General features: G+C 43.4%; 1 protein-coding gene across 7 annotated transcripts in view; it reads left to right on the plus strand.

Annotated features, from left to right (window-relative positions):
• RREB1 (ras responsive element binding protein 1) overlaps positions 1–22,101 on the plus strand; it is a 169,231-nt gene that overhangs the window by 95,905 nt on the left and 51,225 nt on the right. For all 7 annotated transcript variants that reach the window (XM_061195692.1, XM_061195689.1, XM_061195688.1 and 4 more), the window contains 5 exons: positions 10,175–10,292; positions 13,624–13,748; positions 14,355–14,567; positions 18,435–18,524; positions 19,231–19,394. In XM_061195692.1, the coding sequence (XP_061051675.1) occupies positions 14,397–14,567; positions 18,435–18,524; positions 19,231–19,394 (425 nt within the window). In that variant the 5' untranslated portion in view covers positions 10,175–10,292; positions 13,624–13,748; positions 14,355–14,396. The remainder of the gene's footprint in view (positions 1–10,174; positions 10,293–13,623; positions 13,749–14,354; positions 14,568–18,434; positions 18,525–19,230; positions 19,395–22,101) is intronic.

Here is a 22,101-nt window from a genome sequence, read left to right on the forward strand (position 1 = left end):
GGGTCAGTGGGATCCAGCCTCTCCGACAGGATTGGGGTGTTTGGGATTTCAGGAGCCTGGTGGCTTCCTTCCAGTTGCCTGCTTGGAGAACCGCAGGGGGTAGAACGTGGACCCCCATCCCTTTTCACAGCAGGGGCCGTGCGTGGACGCAGACTCCGTGCAGTGAACTTGTTAGTCTGGGGTGGGAGTCCAGTCCTGCTCCTGCCAGAGGTGAAGGTGGGAGCGGAGAGCACCTTCTTCCTGCCTAGAAACAGGCGGAAATGGGAAGCCGCGCGCTGGAGGGGCAGAGGTGACTCAGAGAAGACCATCGTTAGAAGTCCGAGAATGTGACTGAGGGAGTGCGTCTGTTCTCTCAAGCCCTGCGCTAGGAGTTGGGAATGTCCAACAGAAACTGAACAGAGTTTAGAATCTGGATTCGCTTTGCTCTCCCACCATGGTCTTGGGGGCTCTGCAGTGGGACTAACCCTCACAGGGTTGTTGTTACAGGGATCGAGTAAGATGATGCACTTAGCTTGTGGCAGACGGTGTTCAGAAAGTGTTAGCCGCTCTCATCATTAGTCTTCATTCTAGTCTTTCAGTGCGAGTGTTGCAGAGGTAGAGTTTGGAACAGAGAGCCTTCGACTGGTGGGAATCTGGGAGGCTTCATGTGAACAGTGGCCCCTGAGGGATGGGATCAGGGGAGGGGTGCAGGTGTATGTTCTGGGGGAAGAAACTGAACAGAGAGTGTGAGGGCCGGTGGGCAAGAAGGCCAGAGGAAAACTGAGGCCAGAGCACGGAGCACTGTGAACGTGGGTCAGCAAGTCCTCCGTCCAGAGGGGGCATGTTGTGGAGGCATGAGCCCAGAAGACCACCCAGGGGCCACACACACGGCCGTGGGACCCAGGGTTGCTGCCCTCCCCGCACCTCCCGGCTCTGCTCTCTTGCACGTGGCCGGTGCCGAGGGGTGCATCCGCACTCCCCCTGTGGGTAGGATCCAGGGCTGGCTGGAGCAGCTCACGGTGCCCTGCTGTACCGCTCGAATGCTCTACGTGACACTCCAAGGCTCCCTTTGAGCAAAGCCCGTGCCAGCGAGGGGGAAGGGGCCGTGCATGGGTTGCCGCCCTACCCAAGGCATAGACTGAACTCTCAGCCAAGAAACACATCAACTTCCTGGAACTCAGAGCCGTCGTCATAGCTGTCAGCCTTCAGAGCACACGCGAGGCCATCCTGGTTAGAGGAGACAGTTTTGCCCCGAGCTTTGCAGGCATGGCCATGGTGCACACTAGCCTGCTTGGGTTTCATCCCCAGCCTAGCCAAGACTTCCTGCATCAGTCAGCCCATCCTAAGAGATGTCCTTGCTGCTTGTTAAGCCCCCGAGTAGCCCAGAACATTTTAGTATCTGAACTCCTCTAAACTCACACTCTGTTAGCCAGTCCTGGGTTGGCCCTAACCGGCTGTTCCAATCAGGGGATCAACCATCCCAAGTATTTGTGGACATCTGTGTAGGCTCCGCACCGTCTCTGTCCTGGTTCGGTGTTGTAAAGCTCCACACCGTCTGGTTTGTGGGCTTCTCCTGTCATCCTAGGCATCCAGGCTTTTTCCTGGGGGCCTTAGGACAGATTTTAGATTTCACTTCAAGAACGCTGCAGGTTTTCACAAGCTGGGAAGCTTTGTTTCTAGACCATCTTCCCTTTTATCTTTCATCTCTTCTGTGCTATCTCATTGACCTGGAGACAGGATCCTTAATCTTTTCTTTCTGGCTTTGCATAGCATTGTCCCTTATCTCCTCTGGGGCTGGGGCTGGCCTGCCCTCCCCATCATCCTCACAGAGGGACCTCTGCCCTCTTCAGGCCATCCTGCTTCCATCAGATCTGGGCAAAGCCTGTGTGGGAATGAAAATCCAGAAATGCAGTAGCCTCCCTCAGGAGCCCAGGACCCACCCCCCGCTCCAGCTTCCTGGAGGTTCTGTCTCCAGGGTACAGCCTCTCTTCATGGGTCCTTTTCCCTTCTCTTCTCTCTTTTTTTGAGGTGGTGGTGATAGAGCTAAGGGGTATCTTGAATTTTCTTCCAAGAACTGTCCTGTACTTTTCCACTCTCGGGTTGTGTGAATCCCTCAGGCCTGGTGGAACCCAAAACAAACAGGGTAGTGACTCCTGTTACTCAGCTTAATCGCAAGACATTCTTGATATTCAGATCATTTACATCCAAGATCAGAGGATGGAAGTTTCAGGGTCAAGTCTGTCAGGTTGGCCCTCTCCTCTCCTTGGTTCCCCTTGTGGATCGAGGAGGTTACTCGGTGGACTTTTTTTTTTTTTTTTTTTTTAATTTATTTATGGCTGTGTTGGGTCTTCGTTTCTGAGCGAGGGCTTTCTCTAGTTGCGGCAAGTGGGGGCCACTCTTCATCGTGGTGCGCAGGCCTCTCACTATCGCGGCCTCTCGTTGCGGAGCACAGGCTCCAGACGCGCAGGCTCAGTAATTGAGGCTCACGGGCTCAGCTGCTCCGCGGCACGTGGGATCTTCCCAGACCAGGGCTCGAACCCGTGTCCCCTGCATTGGCAGCAGATTCTCAACCACTGCGCCACCAGAGAAGCCCCGAATAGCTTTTTAAAGTATCTTTTTTAAGTGAGGGGAGGGAGTGGGTCCATATTTTAATGAGAGTCTTAGTTATATACTGGAAAATCTTAATTCCAGAGACTTGTCTCTCTGATTGTGTTTTTTTTTATTCATTATGTATAGAACTATAGTTCACTTTGCTTATTTGTAGATCTTGGCAGTTTCTAGGAAAAAACCATGGAGTTATTCTTCTCTGGACTTTCTTCTTAATATTTGCCATTAAGATAAAAATGAATAACAACATAGGGAAACTTTGCTTGCTTTTTTTTTTTTTAAACAGTATACAATTTCACCTTAGGCGTCTTTAAATTTAGATGGGTGGGAATGATCTGAAAGGATGTTTTCTTTGTGTGTTTCTGAAACCTCATGGGAATTTTAGTAAAATGGTCTTGATTCACAGTTTCAAGGAAGGTGGGTTATATATCAAGTAAAACCGGGATTCTTATCCTACTTATCCTGGATGAGTTTCTGGGGCCCCTGACCCCCTTGATACTGAAGGAAAATGTTGGGTGTAGAGTATGTCCTTTTATCTGTGGGAGGGTCCATAATTTTCATCAGATCCTCAAGGAGGGTCTTGCCCACAAAAAACATCGGGAATTGCTGGGCTAGTAATAAGGGTTCCTCCAAGTTAAAGGCGGGGGGTGGTGGTGATGTCTCTGGCCTTTCTGGGGCTGTCCCTATGAGTTATTCCTTGCTTCTTGATACTTTGTTCAAAATCCAAAGAACTTTTCAAAAGAGAAAGACACAAAGAAAGGAAGGAGAACTGAAGCAGTGAGGTGTGAAGAGAGAGAAGCTGCTGGGGTGTCCGAAATCACTGAGGAGCTGCTTCTGACAGGAAGGGCCGGCGCAGCTTTCTCAGCCCCAGCAGACCCGACCCGGGGGGAGCCTGCCCGCCTTAGGTGCTCGGTACCTGTGTGGACAGAGTAAGATTCAGGATGGTAACTGGGCGTGGGACGTATCGGGCAGCTTTTCTGCACACATTCCAAAAGGGACAAGTTTTTGTCCGTGTGGCAGTCACTTTACTTCTTTACTCTCTCCAGGTTTGCACTCTTCGGAGGCTGTTTCAGAGACAGAATGGGCTGGAGGTGTAGTTCTGAATTTTTGAATTTTATTTTATTTTTTTATATAGCAGGTTCTTATTAGTTATCTATTTTATGCATATTAGTGTATATATGTCAATCCCAATCTCCAAACTCATCCCACCACCACCACCCCTCCCCCTCGCCACTTTCCCCCCTTGGTGTCCATACGTTTGTTCTCTACATCTGTGTCTCTATTTCTGCCCTGCAAACCGGTTCATCTGTACCATTTTTCTGGGTTCCACATATATGCGTTAATATACGATATTTGTTTTTCTCTTTCTGACTTAACTTCACTCTGTATGACAGTCTCTAGATCCATCCACGTCTCTACAAATGACCTAATTTCGTTCCTTTTTATGGCTGAGTAATATTCCATTGTATATATGTACCACATCTTCTTTATCCATTCGTCTGTCGATGGGCATTTAGGTTGCTTGCATGACCTGGCTATTGTAAATAGTGCTGCAATGAACATTGGGGTGCATGTGTCTTTTTTTTTTTTTTTAACAACTTTATTGGAGTATAATTGCTTTACAATGGTGTGTTAGTTTCTGCTTTATAACAAAGTGAATCAGCTATACATATACATGTATCCCCATATCTCTTCCCTCTTACGTCTCCCTCCCTCCCCCCCTCCCTATCCCACCCCTCTAGGTGGACACAAAGCACCGAGCTGATCTCCCTGTGCTATGTGGCTGCTTCCCACTAGCTATCTATTTTACATTTAGTAGTGTATATATATGTCCATGCCACTCTCTCACTTCATCCCAGCTTCCCCTTCCCCCTCCCCGTGTCCTCAAGTCCATTCTCTACGCCTGCATCTTTATTCCTGTCCTGCCCCTAGGTTCTTCAGAACCATTTTTTTTTTTTTTTTAGATTCCATATATATGTGTTAGCGTACGGTATTTGTTTTTCTCTTTCTGACTTACTTCACTCTGTATGACAGACTCCAAGTCCATCCATGTCTCAACAAATAACTCAATTTCGTTTCTTTTTATGGCTGAGTAATATTCCATTGTATATATGTGCCACATCTTCTTTACCCATTCATCTGTCGATGGACACTTAGGTTGCTTCCACGTCCTGGCTATTGTAAATAGAGCTGCAATGAACACTGTGGTACATGACTCTTTGAATTACGGTTTTCTCAGGGTATATGCCCAGTAGTGGATTGCTGGGTCGTGTGGTAGTTCTATTTTTAGTTTTTTAAGGAACCTCCGTACTGTTCTCCATAGTGGCTGTATCAATTTACATTCCCACCAACAGTGCAGGAGGGTTCCCTTTTCTCCACACCCTCTCCAGCATTTGTTGTTTGTAGATTTTCTTATGATGCCCATTCTCACTGGTGTGAGGTGATAGCTCATTGTAGTTTTGATTTGCATTTCTCTAATAATCAGGGATGTTGCAGTGCTTTTCATGTGCTTCTTGGCCATCTGTATGTCTTCTTTGGAGAAATGTCTGTTTAGGTCTTCTGCCCATTTTTTGATTGGGTTGTTTGTTTTTTTAATATTGAGCTGCATGAGCTGTTTATATATTTTGGAGATTAATCCTTTGTCCGTTGATTTGTTTGCAAATATTTTCTCCCATTCTGAGGGCTGTCTTTTCGTCTTGTTTGTAGTTCCCTTTGCTTTGCAAAAGCTTTTAAGTTTCATTAGGTCCCATTTGTTTATTTTTGTTTTTATTTTCATTACTCTGGGAGGTGGATCAAAAAAGATCTTGCTGTGATTTATGTCAAAGAGTGTTCTTCCTGTGTTTTCCTCTAAGAGTTTTGTAGTGTCCGGTCTTTCATTTAGGTCTCTAATCCATTTTGAGTTTATTTTTGTGTATGGTGTTAGGGAGTGTTCTAATTTCATTCTTTTACATGTAGCTGTCCAGCTTTCCCAGCAACACTTATTGAAGACACTGTCTTTTCTCCATTGTATATCCTTGCCTCCTTTGTCATAGATTAGTTGACCATAGGTCCGTGGGTTTATCTCTGGGCTTTCTAGCCTGTTCCATTGATCTATATTTCTGTTTTTGTGCCAGTATCATATTGTCTTGATTACTGTAGCTTTGTAGTATAGTCTGAAGTCAGGGAGTCTGATTCCTCCAGCCCTGTTTTTTTCCCTCAAGACTGCTTTGGCTCTTCTGGGTCTTTTGTGTCTCCATACAAACTTTAAGATTTTTTGTTCTGGTTCTGTAAAAAATGCCACTGGTAATTTGATAGGGATTGCGTTGAATCTGTAGATTGCTTTGGGTAGTATAGTCACCTTCACAATATTGATTCTTCCAATTCAAGAACATGGTATATCTCTCCATCTGTGTCATCTTTGATTTCTTTCATCAGTGTCTTACAGTTTTCTGAGTACAGGTCTTTTACCTCCTTAGGTAGGTTTATTCCTAGGTATTTTATTCTTTTTGTTGCAATGGTGAATGGGATTCTTTCCTTAATTTCTCTTTCTGATCTTCCGTTGTTAGTGTATAGGAATGCAGGAGATCTCTGAGCGTTAATTTTGTATCCTGCAACTTCACCAAGTTCATTGATTAGCTCCAGTAGTTTTCTGGTGGAATCTTTAGGATTCTCTATGTATAGTATCATGTCATCTGCAAACAGTGACAGTTTTACTTCTTTTCCAATTTGGATTCCTTTTATTTCTTTTTCTTCTCTGATTGCTGTGGCTAGGAATTCCAAAACTATGTTGAATAATAGTGGTGAGAGTGGACATCCTTGTCTTGTTCCTGATGTTAGAGGAAATGTTTTCAGTTTTTCACCATTGAGAATGATGTTTGCTGTGGGTTTGTTGTATATGGCCTTTATTATGTTGAGGTAGGTTCCCTCTATGCCCACTTTCTGGAGAGTTTCTATCATAAATGGGTGTTGAATTTTGTCAAAAGCTTTTTCTGCATCTATTGAGATCATCATATGGTTCTTCTTCTTCAATTTGTTAATATGGTGTATCACATTGATTGATTTGCGTATATTGAAGAATCCTTGCATCCCTGGGATAAATCCCACTTGATCATGGTGTATGATCCTTTTAATGTGTTGTTGGATTCTGTTTGCTAGTATTTTGTTGAGGATTTTTGCATCTATATTCATCAGTGATATTGGTCTGTAATTTTCTTTTTTTGTAGTATCTTTGTCTGGTTTTGGTATCAGGGTAATGCTGGCCTCATAGAATGAGTTTGGGAGTGTTCCTTCCTCCGCAATTTTTTGGAAGAGTTTGAGAAGGATGGGTGTTAGCTCTTCTTTAAATGTTTGATGGAATTCACCTGTGAAGCCATCTGGTCCTGGACTTTTGTTTGTTGGAAGATTTTTTTTAATATAAATTTATTTATTTTATTGATTTATTTTTGGCTGTGTTGGGTCTTTGTTGCTGTGCGCGGGCTTTCGCTAGTTGCGGTGAGCAGGGGCTACTCTTCATTGGGGTGCGTGGCCTTCTCATTGCAGTGGCTTCTCTTGTTGCGGAGCATGGGCTCTAGGCGCACGGGCTTCAGTAGTTGTGGCTCGTGGGCTCTAGAGCACAGGCTCAGTAGTTGTGGAGCACAGGCTTAGTTGCTCCGCGGCATGTGGGATCTGCCCAGACCAGGGCTCGAACCCGTGTCCCCTGCATTGGCAGGCAGATTCTTAACCACTGCGCCACCAGGAAAGCCCTGTTGGAAGATTTTTAATCACAGTTTCAATTTCATTATTTGTGATTGCTCTGTTCGTATTTTCTATTTCTTCCTGGTTCAGCCTTGGAAGGTTATACCTTTCTAAGAATTTGTCCATTTGTCCATTTTATTGGCATAGAGTTGCTTGTAGTAGTCTCTTAGGATGCTTTGTATTTCTGCGGTGTCCGTTGTAACTTCTCCTTTTTCATTTCTAATTTTATTGATTTGCGTCCTCTCCCTCTTTTTCTTGATGAGTTTGGCTAAAGGTTTATCAATTTTGTTTATCTTCTCAAAGAACTAGCTTTTAGTTTTAATCATCTTTGCTATTGTTTTCTTTGTTTCTTTTTCATTTATTTCTGCTCTGATCTTTATGATTTCTTTCCTTCTACTAACTTTGGGTTTTGTTTGTTCTTTCTCTAGTTCCTTTAGGTATCAGGTTCGATTCTTTATTTGAGATTTTTCTTGTTTCTTGAGGTAGGCTTCTATTGCTATAAACTTCCCCCTTAGAACTGCTTTTGCTGCATCCCATAGGTTTGGGATTGTCATGTTTTCATTGTAATTTGTCTCTAGCTATTTTTTGATTTCCTGTTTGATTTCTTCAGTGATCTCTTGGTTATTTAGTAACGTATTGTTTAGTCTCCATGTGTTTGTGTTTTTTACGTTTTTTTCCCTGTAATTGATTTCTAATCTCATAGCATTGCGGTCGGAAAAGATGCTTGATATGATTTCAGTTTTGCTTAAATTTACTGAGGCTTGATTTGTGACCCAAGATGTGATCTATCCTGGAGAATGTTCCCTGTGCACTCGAGAAGAAAGTGTAATCTGCTGTTTTGGGATGGAATGTCCTATAAATATCAATTAAATCTATCTGGTCTATTTTGTCATTTAAAGCTTGTGTTTCCTTATTAATTTTCTGTCTGGATGATCTGTCCATTGGTGTAAGTGAGGTGTTAGAGTCCCCCACTAGTATTGTGTTACTGTCGATTTCCTCTTTTATAGCTGTTAGCAGTTGCCTTATGTATTGAGGTGCTCCTATGTTGGGTGCATATATATTAATAATTGTTATATCTTCTTCTTGGATTGATCCCTTGATCTTTATGTAGTGTCCTTCCTTGTCTCTTGTAACATTCTTTATTTTAAAATCTATTTTATCTGATATGAGTATTGCTACTCCAGCTTTCTTTTGACTTCCATTTGCATGGAATATCTTTTTCCATCCCCTCACTTTCCGTCTCAATGTGTCCCTAGGTCTGAAGTGGGTCTCTTGTAGACAGCATATATATGGGTCTTATTTTTGTCTCCATTCAGCAAGCCTGTGTCTTTTGGTTGGAGCATTTAATCCATTTACATTTAAGGTAATTATCGATATGTATGTTCCTATTACCATTTTCTTAATTGTTATGGGTTTGTTTTTGTAGGTCCTTTTCTTCTCTTGTGTTTCCCACTTAGAGAAGTTCCTTTAGCATTTGTTGTAGAGCTGGTTTGGTGGTGCTGAATTCTCTTAGCTTTTGCTTGTCTGTAAAGCTTTTGATTTCTCCATGGAATCTGAATGAGATCCTTGACAGGTAGAGTAATCTTGGTTGTAGGTTCTTCCCTTTCATTACTTTAGATATATCGTGCCATTCCCTTCTGGCTTGTAGAGTTTCTGCTGAGAAATCGGCTCTTAACCTTATGGGAGTTCCCTTGTATGTGATTTGTCGTTTTTCTCTTGTTTCTTTAATTTATGTCAATTTGATTACTATGTGTCTCGGCATGTTTCTCCTTGGGTTTATCCTGCCTAGGACTCTCTGTGCTTCCTGGACTTGGGTAGCTATTTCCTTTCCCATGTTAGGGAAGTTTTCGACTGTAATCTCTTCAAATATTTTCTCAGGTCCTTTCTCTCTCTCTTCTCCTTCTGGGACCCCTATAATGCGAATGTTGTTGCGTTTAATGTTGTCCCAGAGGGCTCTTAGGTTGTTTTCATTTCTTTTCATTCTTTTTTCTTTATTCTGTTCCGTGGCAGTGAATTCCACCCTTCTGTCTTCCAGGTCACTTATCTGTTTTTCTGCCTCAGTTATTCTGCTGTTGATTCCTTCCAGTGCAGTTTTCATTTCAGTTATTGTATTGTTCATCTCTGTTGGTTTGTTCTTTAATTCTTCTAGGTTTTTGTTAAACATTTCTTGCATTTTCTCTGGACGTGTAGTTCTGGGAAATGCTGTGTTGTAGGTCTCTCGAAGTTTGCAGAGGACCAGACGCAGCTTTCTCTCAGGTCGGGGGTTTGAGGCCCCTGGCACCCCAGAGCAGACTTTCTCAAACTCTCGAAGGGCATGTGTAATTTGAGGAGTTTTCTGTATCTTCCCTACAGAAAGGAAAAGATACACCTTTGGTCCTATTTGCACTGTTGTGGACATTTTCCCCATCACTCAGGAAAAGGCGTAATAGTCACTGCTTTACTTAAGGGGCTGTTGAGTTCCATATGTTTTACTTTCAACTCTCTTCTTTTCTCCTTCTGTTTCTGATAGCACTTAGTGTGGTCTTTTCTTCTCTTCCTTTTAAAGTGACGGTCCATCATTATCTTCTGCCAGCATGCCATTCAGATGCTCAAAGCTTCCCTTGGAGCCATTGGTCTCGGCCACTTGCACGTGATGACGCCCTCGATGATGCTTTGGGGCTTCCTTCCGTCCATGTCACACTCGATTGCAGTTGCTCTTGCTCGGGTGGAATTGACCTCGTTGCTGGAAGCTTGCTTATACGTGCAGGCAGGGGATAGGAAATGCTGTTGTCTTTAATTTGTGGCTCCCAGTGGTATAAGTGGAGAAAATGATACAGAGACAGGATCCTGTCTGGTTTGGACTCCCTCTTAATGTCACCTTTTCTTGTTTTTGTAGGTTGCTCCAGTCTGTCCCAGAGGTGGTGGCTTTGAGGTGTGACCCTGCCCACGCTTGGGCCCAGCCAGCACCAGCTCCTCAGTAAGGAGAGCCAGCTTGATAAGACGAAGATAAACTGGTCAGTTAAACTTTATTGACACTCCTTGAGTCACAGTAACTTTGAATGTTGTCTTCCCTCCCCTCCCCGTGTCCCCATTGAGCGGTCCACCCTCTGCTTGGGGTCCTCCTGAGGTTTTGATACAAAACCAAGGTGAAACTCTCACTGTGAACTGCTAGTTATTCCGCACCTAAGAGCCGGGGGTGTGGGATGAGAAGTCTTGGAAAGCGTGCCGAGAGCCTGGCTCACAGGAAGCAACGCTGCAGGCACCCCCGTTCCCTGCTTCTTCCTTCCCACCCGCAGATTTGAACTCTTTGTGTTCAAAACTGGAACACCAGGCCAGTCCACTTGGCCATGTCAATGGAGATGACGATTTCCTTTCATGTCTGTGATTTGGGGGCCTCATCTGGGTTCCCACTCCTCTCTGGTTGCAGCTGGAGGAGATTGTACTAGAATGGGGCCAGTGATTTTTATTTTTATTTTGTTTATTAGGGTTATTATTATTATTTTTTAATTTGCAGTGATGGAGCTGATGTGTAGGATGGTGTCAGGGAGCAGAGGAGAGAATGAAAATATACGGACTATAAGTATTTGTAAAGAAAGTGTGCTTTGTAAATGGACCTTAAACTGTTAAACCTGTCTTTCAGCCCCTGAGATTGAGTATCAGAAGGCTTAGGTTGGTCAGTTTGGATTACTGCTCTAGTGTGGTCCACGGTCGGGCGTGGGGTAGGTAGAACTGACTAATTCTGGCTGCTGGCTTCTGGTTAAATTAGTGCATAAATGCACCTTAACGTTAAGGTGGATTTGTGTTTTCTGACCGGGAACAATGGGCTACATTGTTTTACACCAGGTCCCTTCCCTTCTTCCTGCTCCATCCTCCCTAAAGGAGAGCTCACGCATAACACACAAGCACAAACTGGAGGAAAATCTTAGAATAGGTCTGAGAGGCTGGTTTGGGTTGCTTCTGAAACAGCTTTTCAGTGACTGTTCTTCTTGTCAGACAGTGTAACTGGGAGTTTCATTTTGTTAATTGCACTTTCTGATCAAAGATGAAAAGAGTCTGTATTTTTTTAAAAATATTACTATTTACTTACATTTTAACAAGGAAAAGGAAGTGAATGTAGGTGATCTTGGTGTCCTCAGTGGGTAGTGTTACACTTCACATTTTATCCCAAAGGGGAAATAAATTTAGCAAATGTCTTCCTGTCCAGACAAAATGGGAAACAGCAAGTTTGCATGACTTTTCTCCTTTTCCAGTTGGGATATAAGCCCCTGCAACTTTCATCCCTTAGGTTGATTAACTGTTGTGACTATTGCTGGGTTTTCTATATTTAGGACATTTAGGTAGTTTGCAAGAATGTATATTTGATGTTATAATGATTGTGACAAAAATTCTTACTGGCACTTTGGCTCTTTTTGATGAATATATTTTTTGTTAATTTTCATATTGACTATTTCCCTTTTCTCCATTTTCTTTCCCTACTCAGTGAAAGAATTAGAATATGTTTTCTGTAACTTATAATTTTATATTTATCTAAAAGGTGTTTTCTCTAATCTATTCCTGGTCTGAAAAACTCTACCACACTTTTCTTCTCTAAGTGTAGTAACAGGACAAAAGCAAGATCATCTAAACTCCCACTATAAATTAGTGGAAAGGGTAACTTTATTTTTACTGACATAATGTAATTACAATAAAGATTTCTAGTCATTTATTTTATAATTTGATGTACGTTAAAACTATGGGGGAATATATATTTAAAAGAATGAGATGGTTTTGGTATAGAAGGTGTCCCCTTACTTGAATCAAGGAACTAATCATATACTGATTGATGACAACAATTCTGGGGAACTGATGATACTTTTGTTAGAAATCCTTTAAGAAAGAAAATGAGGTGTGTGTATACTTCCGTATGTGTGTACTCGTGTTGAATGTTTTTTCCTAGAGAGGAATCTCCCAAATAAACTTTCAAAGACAGTCAAAATGGGAAGTTTTAAAGCATAATTTTTAATAAGTTTAAATGGTCTTCCATATATGGAGGAAACTTCATGGAAAGACAACAGCTTTGGGGTTTGGGGGGGGGTTGTTTGTTGTTTTTTTGTTTGTTTTAATTTTGGACCAAGGTTTCCTTTTTTTTTTTTTTTTAATTTAATGTGTATTTTTATTTATTTATTTTTAATTTATTATTTATTTGGTTGCACCAGGTCTTAGTTGCACAGGCGGCTCGCCAGCTCAGGGTTTCCTCTTTTAATGGGAAAGATGTGAAGGGTGAGGTTGGATCAGTGGTCTTAAGTTGTATGTTTGGTAGTTAGTCCTCTTACTTACCATTTGGAAAAGTATTAGAGTCATATCTTCAAAATGTCTACTAAAAGGAAGGCACATTTTGTCTCTTGACAAGGAAAGTACTGTTCCTGAGGTTCACTTTGGCTCTTGGGTAAGGTTTTAGCTCAGGACTTCTCAGCTGATGGCAGCATCACTTAATAAAGTTATGTCCCGAGGCTTTCCTCCTCTGCTGCTGGACACGTTTGCAGCTGCTCTGGGTGTTACCGTTTGTCACATCCTAGGTCACTTCTCCTAGAGTTGGAGGAGGGACCACAAGACATCACATTCTTTCTGGTGTTGTTCCTAAGTATCCACTTTGCTCCTGAGATAATTAGCTTGATCTCTGAGGCAGCTGTGGACTTGCAGAATTTAATGCACACTGGAACATAACAGGATACGTGGCTAGAGAATATCTTCCCAGATAAAATAAGGGAAACAGTTGACCTGGAGACTTATTTCTGTCCATACCTATAGCCATAGTACTTCTATGGAAGAAGCATAACTAGAAAAGGCCTGGAGAAGTAAGGTTTGATGTGTACATGGGCTGTAGTTTTCCCTTCAGTCAACCTATTTGTATTACCAAGTTTCTTTAAGGTCTGACCTAATCCCTCCTAGACTCTGAGCCTTTAGAGGCTTTAGCCTTCAGACTCTGACTCCTTTACTGCCTTATCTTTGGTCAGTTTTAGGGGGAGGCGGGAGATGGTCAAGTGGGAGTCTTGAGAGTCCTTGTGGGAGACAGGAGTAGGGTATGAGAGAAAGTTTGCTGTATGGATATAAATATGAGCTTCAGAAAATAAAATACCACAGAATCGTTTTGGCTGTTGGGAGTGAGGGTGACAGCACTGTAGGGAACCTCAGTCAAGGGTGAAAACCAACCACAGAATGTGGTTTGGGAAGAAGAAGAAGAAGACTTGGGCGTCTCCTCTCACACTGCCCCCTGTAGTCTTGTGAATATAGTGGTCTGAGATCATGGTAAACAAATGGTTTCTGTTTTTTCTTCACTGAACCTTTTTGCCTTTGCTTCCTTTCCAGTGTCAACGAGTGATACCAGAGAAGAAAAAAAAAGAAGTGAACCCAGCCTCATTTCCTCCTCCACGTGGGCAATCGCTACAGCAGGGGAAGGTCTCACAGTATATCAGTTGGGGCAGAGAATGGAGGTGATTGGCAGTGAGGGCTGGGTTTTCTTCTGTCCATTTTCTGGGGTACAGCTATATTATGTACTTGCATGTTTTAAGAAACAGTCTTTTTTATGCTGATTTGAAATTTGGTTATAGTGTTGGGTGATAGTGTTGGCTTCTCAGTTGTCTTAACAGTTCGGGCTCCACATTAAAATCACGGTATTGTAGCCTGGAGTTTAAGTGAAAGCTGAGGTTTCTCATCCTTAGTTGTTAGGTCTAGAACATGCACATAGTAGTAAGTGAGTTAGACTGTTAGATGGGTGCTGGCCAGATGGCAGCTCCCAGGCTTCCTAATTGTTGTAGCCTTCCCCACTCTGCCTAATGAAAGCTTAGGAAAGGCAGAAAGACCTGCCTCGGGCAGCTTCGTCGGTGGCACATGCTCAGAAAGGAAGCAAGGTTATCGGTTTGGTATGACAGCACTTGGTTTAGATGAAAGCTTAAGTCATAGGAGTCATATGAGTGTCAGCTTGAATTGAAGAAGGAGTTTTAACCCGACTGCAGCGGTGGCAGCCATGACCACTGCCACCTGGTTGTGACAGAAGCCTAAACTTCCCAGTGATCACATCAGCAATTTCTGATTTTCAGTTCTGTGGCCGAGGCTTCCTAGAAGCTTAAACCTTTGTCCCAATGACGTCAAGTTCGCCCGTTGGCTTGGAAGGTTCAGATTTGTCTTCCATCAACACCATGATGTCAGCGGTAATGAGCGTAGGGAAGGTTGCCGAGAATGGTGGGAGCCCCCAGAGCATCAGGTCCCCCACGAAGCCTCCGGGACCAAATCGGATTGGCCGAAGGAACCAGGTAAGCGTTAGTGTGCCCGGCTGTGGCGTCCATGAGATTGTTGGGAGAAGGATGTCCCCTTGAGCCCCAGCTTCCTAAGCCAGAAACTCGGATGTGGTCAGAACTGAATGGACATACCCAGAGGCCATAATCCTTTTTCAAGAGCTAACTTCTCATAGCTTATGTCAGTTTCCCTTCGTAGAGAAAATTTTCCATGCTGTGGTGTCAGTATCGGTGAAAGCGCCCTTATTCTCTGCCGTGTGATTTGATTTGAACGCGAGCTTTCTCCACGGGACAGGCGAGGCAGAGAACTCGACTTATTCCTCTCCTGTGGCATGATTTGTTTCCTCGTTTGTGCAGCTGGTTAATTGGGTTTCTGATGCCACCTCCTTGATTTTTTTTTAAGTGTCTCCAGATTAGGTAGTGATGAGTCCTGGCTCTGCTGGAGCTGCTCTTCAGCTTCCATCCTTGACAAAGCACACAATGGGGCTCCCGAGAATTCCGCTCAAGATGCCATTTATTCCTCTTGACTTTTCAGAGATCAGGAGGGGTGGAGAAGAGCACATGGGAGGGCAGGGATGTTATGAAAGGCCATGTCTCCTCCCTTGGGAAATAAGATGAGTCTTTTAATTAATGTACAAACGGGGCACTTGAGAAGGTGTTGCTGTCCTGCAGCAGCATGCTCGACGGTGCATGAAGCTCAAGGAGTGAGGTGAGCCATTGCCCTTTCCACTCTGCGTCCACGTGATGTGAACGTTCCGTGTTTGGCTTCACTGATTTAATGGGGTCCCACCAAACCCTCGGGAGAAGGCAGTCTTCTGAGTTTGTCCAGGGACCGGGGGTGGACGGGAAGGTAAACCTGTTGGGCTTTTGTGAGTTAATTTTCTTTTTTTGTTAACAATCCCACAGTGACTGTCCTTATACAGAATTGTCTGAGCATAGTGTGATGGTTTTCTATAAATCTGTAGACGTACAACATGAATTACGGCTTTTGATACCATGTGCCCTCCAGGAAAAGCTGTCCCTGCCTAAAATCCCTCCAGCAGCACAGGAGTGTCCGTTTCTCCACCTCTTTCTCAAGGCTGAAGACTTGGCAGAGTTAAATGATGCTTTAGGGTTGGGGCATTGATACTTTTTCTCTCTTTTTTCCCTTGTCTCCGCGTGCCTCTCTTCCTATGGGTACCTGAGAAAATTCTCAGCCCGTTTGACTGTGGCCTGAGCCGAGAAGGAGTGCTAGCTCTGGGAAGAAAAGGTTTATTTCCACTCTCATGTGACTGTCCATCCATCCATCTATCTGTCCATCCCTCCATCCATCCCCCTATTTCACAATATACAGCCCCCTCCTCCTTCCAACCAGGTGTACTGCGCCAGGTGCCGAGCTCTTCCTTAGAGCCCAGCATCGCCCCAGCACAGGCAGACCTGGCCCAAGTCCAGGCTCTGGTCCCTTCCCAGTGATTCAGAGACAGTAGGTAGAGCCATAGAGGGGGCCCACGGCACCTCCATCCCTTCATGGTAAGTGGAGCTGACTCCACAGAGGTGCCTGGGCCATTTTCCACCCACTTCCTGTGTCCTCTGGGGTTCCTTAGGGCACTGGCTGAGTTTTTGAAAGGAGGTCTGGGCTGGAGGTAGGATGGGAAAGACAGTGCATTAAAAAAACCAAGCGCGGTGCGGGAGAGAGAGTGCAGAGTGCGTCGTCCTTACCTGGGACGGACGGGAGGGCTGGGAGGGAGGGGAGCCCTGGGGAGCAGCCCAGCAGCTAGCAGAGTTCCAGGGCAGATTAGCCACAGCCGGAAGCCAACAAGGGTGCCAGATAGTTTCATTATGGAATGGTTAGTTATCACATTAGCTGCTAATTTCATCTGTCAGCTCAGGAAGCCTGCTCCTTCCACCAGCACGGCCACAGCCATTGGATTCAGCACTCTCCAGTAGGGCCTCTTCCAGCATCACGATGCTGCCTTCTCTGTTTGATTTATTTTTAAAAATTAAATCTGAGTCTGGAGACTTCCTTCTCCCAGACCATCGTGGATGTCCTGGACCTGTGCTATGGTCTGCGGCGTGCCGCTGCCCGCCTCTGAGAATGGTGAGGCTCCAGTTCACCGTAAACCCAGCATCATTCCCATTAGCCCCAGGGGCCACTCAGCGTGTCTGGAATCTGCCTCAGGGGAACGCAAGATGATCTTTTTGAAAAGAATTTAAAAATCCTCAAGAAGCTGGCTACTTGGAGGCCTGACTTTTTAACATATATTTCCAGCCTACCGATGAATCTCTTTTCTTTAAAAAAAAAAAAACACTTTTTAATATATATTATCACTAACCTAATAATTTAACAAAAATACCCCAAAGACCGAGTTTGGGCCCAGCTGTGAGGCATCCCTCATTATTATACGAGTGCTCTCACTTGGTTGTTACTACTTTTGGTTTTGGTTTCTCTGCCCGATGGTTCTTGGCCAGCTCCTTTCTGACTGTCGTAGAGTGGGGCTGAGAAGGTCTGACACCCTCCTCCCCGCAGACGCACACGTTCTGCCTCGGGGAGGAGTGGAAGTGTATGATGACTGGGCGAGGGTGCAGGGTTTTTTTGTGTTTCATTTTTTAAATTGTCTCTGGGTTAATCACCTTCCTTAGAATTCATGTCTGTGATTTGTTTTTAATTTGAGAGTGAAAAAACGTGCAGCATACCTATTTCTCAGACCCAAGGCCACAGACTGGGAGCAGGTGTATATTGCTTAAAATGAGGCTTGTTAGTCTCTGAAGAGTGAGAGGGGCCCACTGTAGGAGCCGCGTACTAGACCCCATCATGCGTTCACTCCACCCCGTCTGGTGCCATTTGTTTTTATGGTCTTCAGGGTGACTTTTATTTTCGTCATCTCTCATGAGCCAACCACAAGGGTGTTTCCTTTCTGTGCCTTGGGGTTAATCCTTTTTGGGTCAGACTTATACAGCCTAGCGGTTTAGGGCATGGGCTGTGGAGCAGCTGGCCTGAGTTTTAATCCTGGCTCTGCTACTTAATAGTTCTTTGATTTGGGGGCAGGTTACTTGCCTCTCTGTACCCGTTTCCTCATCCCGAAAATGGGATCCATAATAGTGGCGGTTTCTCACGGTTGTGTGAAAAAACACTATTCTGTATGTGCAGAGTTTAGCACATAGTAAGTGTTCAGTAATTGGTATTATTTCAGGAAACAGAAATGCATTCAAATGAGTACAAGTAAAAAGAGGTCTATTGAAAGATGCCCGAGGGTCCAGCCCTCCCTCCTGTCACCTCCCAGCGACTGCACCCTCCCTCACTCTTTTTTATTATTTATAAGCAGTGGTAAGCAGGTGCTCGCAGCGAGTAAAAGGATCCCATTGATGTCCGATGGGCATACTGGTGGGTACAGGGGCCTTCCACCCTCGGGAGGGTGGGTTTTTGACGTGAGAACTCAGTTCCCTCTCGTGTGTCTTGGTGGACTCAAGACCAGGTAGAAACTAGTGACTGGAGCCTGGGTCAGAATTGAGGAGAAATACATCCCTTTTCTAGCTCAGCTGTGACTTGATGCTTAATTTTTCGCCATCACTGATGATTAACTAAATGGGGTCTAACAAGAACACTAGTATTTATTGAGCACTTAGCCTGTACGGGGCACTGTTCTGGTGCCTGCTATGTGCTGATTGATCTAATCCTCATCACCGCGTGATGCAGTAGATGCTATTATTTTCCCCATTTTACAAATGAGGAAACTGAGGGCAGACAGGACGGCCACTCTCCCAAGCTCATACCCAGCCAGGCTCCAGGGCCTATGCTCTCAGCTGCTCTGTTGCTACAGCTCGTCAGACACAGATATTTATAACACAGATGAGAGGCACTAGTTCACTGTGAGCTGAAACGGATTCTCCCTTTTATTCTCTTTTCAGGAAACAAAAGAGGAGAAGTCTTCCTATAACTGTCCCCTGTGTGAGAAGATTTGCACTACACAGCATCAGTTAACTATGCACATTCGCCAGGTTTGCTGCTGCTTTTGTATTTTCTTTGTTAAGAGAAGGGATGGGATTTTATCTTAACGGATGAATTGTGGCTGTTTAATTTAGAGTTAATATTCTTAATTTTGAGGGGCAGTCATGAAATAATTTTTGTGTGTCCGTGTTATTGTGACAGAGTCCCAGGTCAACACAGAATATCTTTTTGGAATTTAGCAAACATCTAATTAACTAACCACATATAACAGAAGACTTTTCATCATCTGTGACTTGTCATTGTGAACCAGATCTCCTCACAGTACAGTGAGATTATAGATGTAGACCCTAATTCTATATATTGCTATAAACTTACATCATGTAGCAGGGAATTTCCTTGATTTGGGATCTCTTTTGGCTTTTCTTCTTTATTGTAAGATTTATCCTTCTCCCTTGCCTGCTGTGGCTGGTTCATGACAAGTATTGAATCTAGAACAGTGAAGGACTGACAATATTCAAATCATAACATGGTACTGAATAGTAGCATCATTTAGTAACTTGGGTTTGATAGAACAGAATATTTATTTGCCTATGGTCTCAATAGATTTTGATGTTCGGGACGATATTTTAAATGAAAAAGAAAAAAATGGCTGAGAAGTGTTAGTTTTTTTTTAATAAAGCTCTGAACGTGCATTTCATAATCACCTCGTTTTGACCCGTCTTCCTAAGTGACCACTGCGATCATTGCTTTCTGCAGCACAACACAGACACTGGAGGGGCCGACCATTCATGCAGCATTTGCGGGAAGTCGCTGAGCTCGGCCAGCTCCCTGGACCGCCACATGCTGGTGCACTCTGGGGAGAGGCCTTACAAGTGCGCTGTGTGTGGCCAGTCTTTTACCACCAACGGGAACATGCACAGGTGGGTGAGGGCAGCGTTTGCCTGCTGGCTGGAGCCTGGAGGCTGACAGAAAGCAAAGTGGCCTTCCATCCATCTTACCTAAAGGCGCAAAGAGTTCTGCTCACTGTATGGAAAAGCCAGAGATGGTTTTGTTTGCCTGCCGTGTACAGTCTCCAGTGTGTCAGAGGTGTCTGCTCAAGGAAACGGAAGTACCTGGGCTAGGTCTTTGGCCGATGGGGGAATCTTCAGGGTGACCCTTTGCCAATTGGCGTTTCTTTGCCTAGGTGCCAGAGGTGGGCAGCTTATCAGACACAGAGGAACGCTAGAGGATTAGCAGAGTAACCCTTGCCTTTTTAAAACTATTTGCATATGCCTACCAGATACCCTGCAGGGCGAAGAATTTCTGGAGCAGTTGAATAAATAGTTAAGTGGGCTGGTCCTAGAGCTTCAGGATAAGATAGGATAAAATGAGAAAGAAAATCTGATACATGTCAGGAATCTACTTCCTGAGGGAGAAAGAGGCTCACTCAGAAGTGGGAGGGAGCTCAGTGGTGGGTATATTAAAATGTGGGAGGAACCAATGGAAAATGCATTTTACAGAACGATTACTTATGTTTTAAGGGTTAGAACAGACTTTTTTTTAATGCTTTTCTTTTTTTACACACACATTTAGGAACATTGGAAATCCAGGAAAACATTTTAAAGGGACTCAGAATTTCACCTTCTCAAAAAATCAGGCTGTTTTTATTTTTCCATATTCCCTTTTAGGCGTTATGTTGATTTCTTTTAAAGAGTTGACTAACATTGTTTTTTACATATTTATTCAAAAGAAGACTTTATATAGTTGTGAAATTGATATTTTATCATATATAAATACTCAAACGAGATGGTCCAGTTTATTCCAACTGAAATCATTTTATGATCCACTGATGGTGTACTTGGGACATACTGGTATACTGGTAAATTTCTGGATTTTTGGAATTAGGCTCCTGATTTCAAATCTCAGCTCTGCTACTTGTAAACTTTCCATCCTTGAGCAAGTTGCATAACCTTGGTACCTCACTTTCCTTCTCTTTAAAATGAGATTTTTAATGAGGATTTGGAGATAATGAGTTTAGCCCATGGCAGGCACTCAACTAGTGCTATTTATTATTTTTATTTGCATTTCTGAGTAATGCTGCCGTAACTTGAATCCTGTGGATTTCTCAGTCTGAGCTCCTAGAAGTAGGGTAGAGTATGACATTATGAAAGGTATCACTATTTTAAAGAATTTTGATGAAGTGTTTTTTTTTTTTTCCATATAAGTTCCAATCCCCTTTGCCCACTCATCTCCTCCTAGGAGTGTTTTTGAGTACAAAGCAGGAAGTGAGTACTGTCATCGTTTTTTGATATATTTTACATTTTAGCTTTTTACTTTTTTACCTCCACATCAGCCTGTTAGTATCATTTTGCCTTCTGTTTGCCATTCGTTTTGTTTTGCCTTCTCCTTTTATCCCACCTGCAAAAAAAAAAAAAAAAGTCCTTTGTCGCTTGTGTATTTGACCCCTCAAAATCCGGTCCTAGAGGTATTGCCTGCTCCCTTCTTGGGGGTTTCCCCGCTTTCTCCTAACCAATTTTAGAACATTTTCATTACCCCCAAAAGAAACCCCATACCCATTATCAGTCACTTCTCATTACTACCCACCCTCCAGGCCTAGGAGGACACTCATCTACTTTCCCTCTGTTGATTCACCTATTCTGGACTTTTCATATAGCATGCGGTCTTTTGTGACCAGCTTCTTTCACTTAGCATTAATGTTTTCAAGATTCATCTGTGTTGTAGCATCTACCAGTATTTTATTATTTTTTATTGTCATATAACAGTCCATTGTATGGACATACCACATTTTATTCACCTCTTCATCAATTGGTGGACATTTGAGTCATTTTCACTCTTTGGCTATTATGAATAATGCTGTTGTGAACATTGTTGTACAAGTTTTGTGTGGACATGTGTTTCCACTTCTCTTGGGTAGATACTTAGGAGGGGAATTGCTGAGTCATGTGGTAACTCCATGTTTTAACATTTTGAGGAAGAGCAAAGCTGTTTTCCAGAGCAGCTCCATCATTTTACACTCCCACCAGCAGTGTGTGAGGGTTGCAGCTTTACACATCCTTGCCAACACTTGTCTTTTTCATCACAGCCACCCCAGTAGGTGTGAAGTGAAATCCCCATGCGTTCATAATTTTAGTTTTCACATTTAAGTCTACAATTCATTTTAAGTTGATATTTGTGTATAGTATAAGGAAGGAATCCAAGTTCAGTCTTCTGTACTATTTGTTTAAAAACTTTTCTTTCCTCATTGAATTATCTTACCACCTTTATCAAATTTCAGTTAACCATAAATGTAAGGATTTATTTCTGTACTCTCAATTCTGTTCCATTGATACGTATGTCTGTCCTGAGGCCTAACACTGTATTGATTACTGTAGCTTTTGGTAAGTTTTGAAATTGGTAGGTGTGACTCTTCAAACTTAGATCTTTTCCTAGATTGTTTTGGCTATTCTGGGTTGCTTGCATTTCTGTGTGAACTTTAGGGTCAGCTTATCCATTTCTGCAGAAAAAAGCAGCTGGGAACATTATAGGGATTTCAAAATGTGTAGGTCGGTTTGGGGGCATCGCCATCTAACAATATTAAATCTTTGAGCACGGGATATTGTCCATTTATTTAAGTCTTAATAGATTTCT

The sequence above is a fragment of the Eubalaena glacialis genome, chromosome 7, assembly GCF_028564815.1.
Source record: "Eubalaena glacialis isolate mEubGla1 chromosome 7, mEubGla1.1.hap2.+ XY, whole genome shotgun sequence".
Taxonomy (NCBI): domain Eukaryota; kingdom Metazoa; phylum Chordata; class Mammalia; order Artiodactyla; family Balaenidae; genus Eubalaena; species Eubalaena glacialis.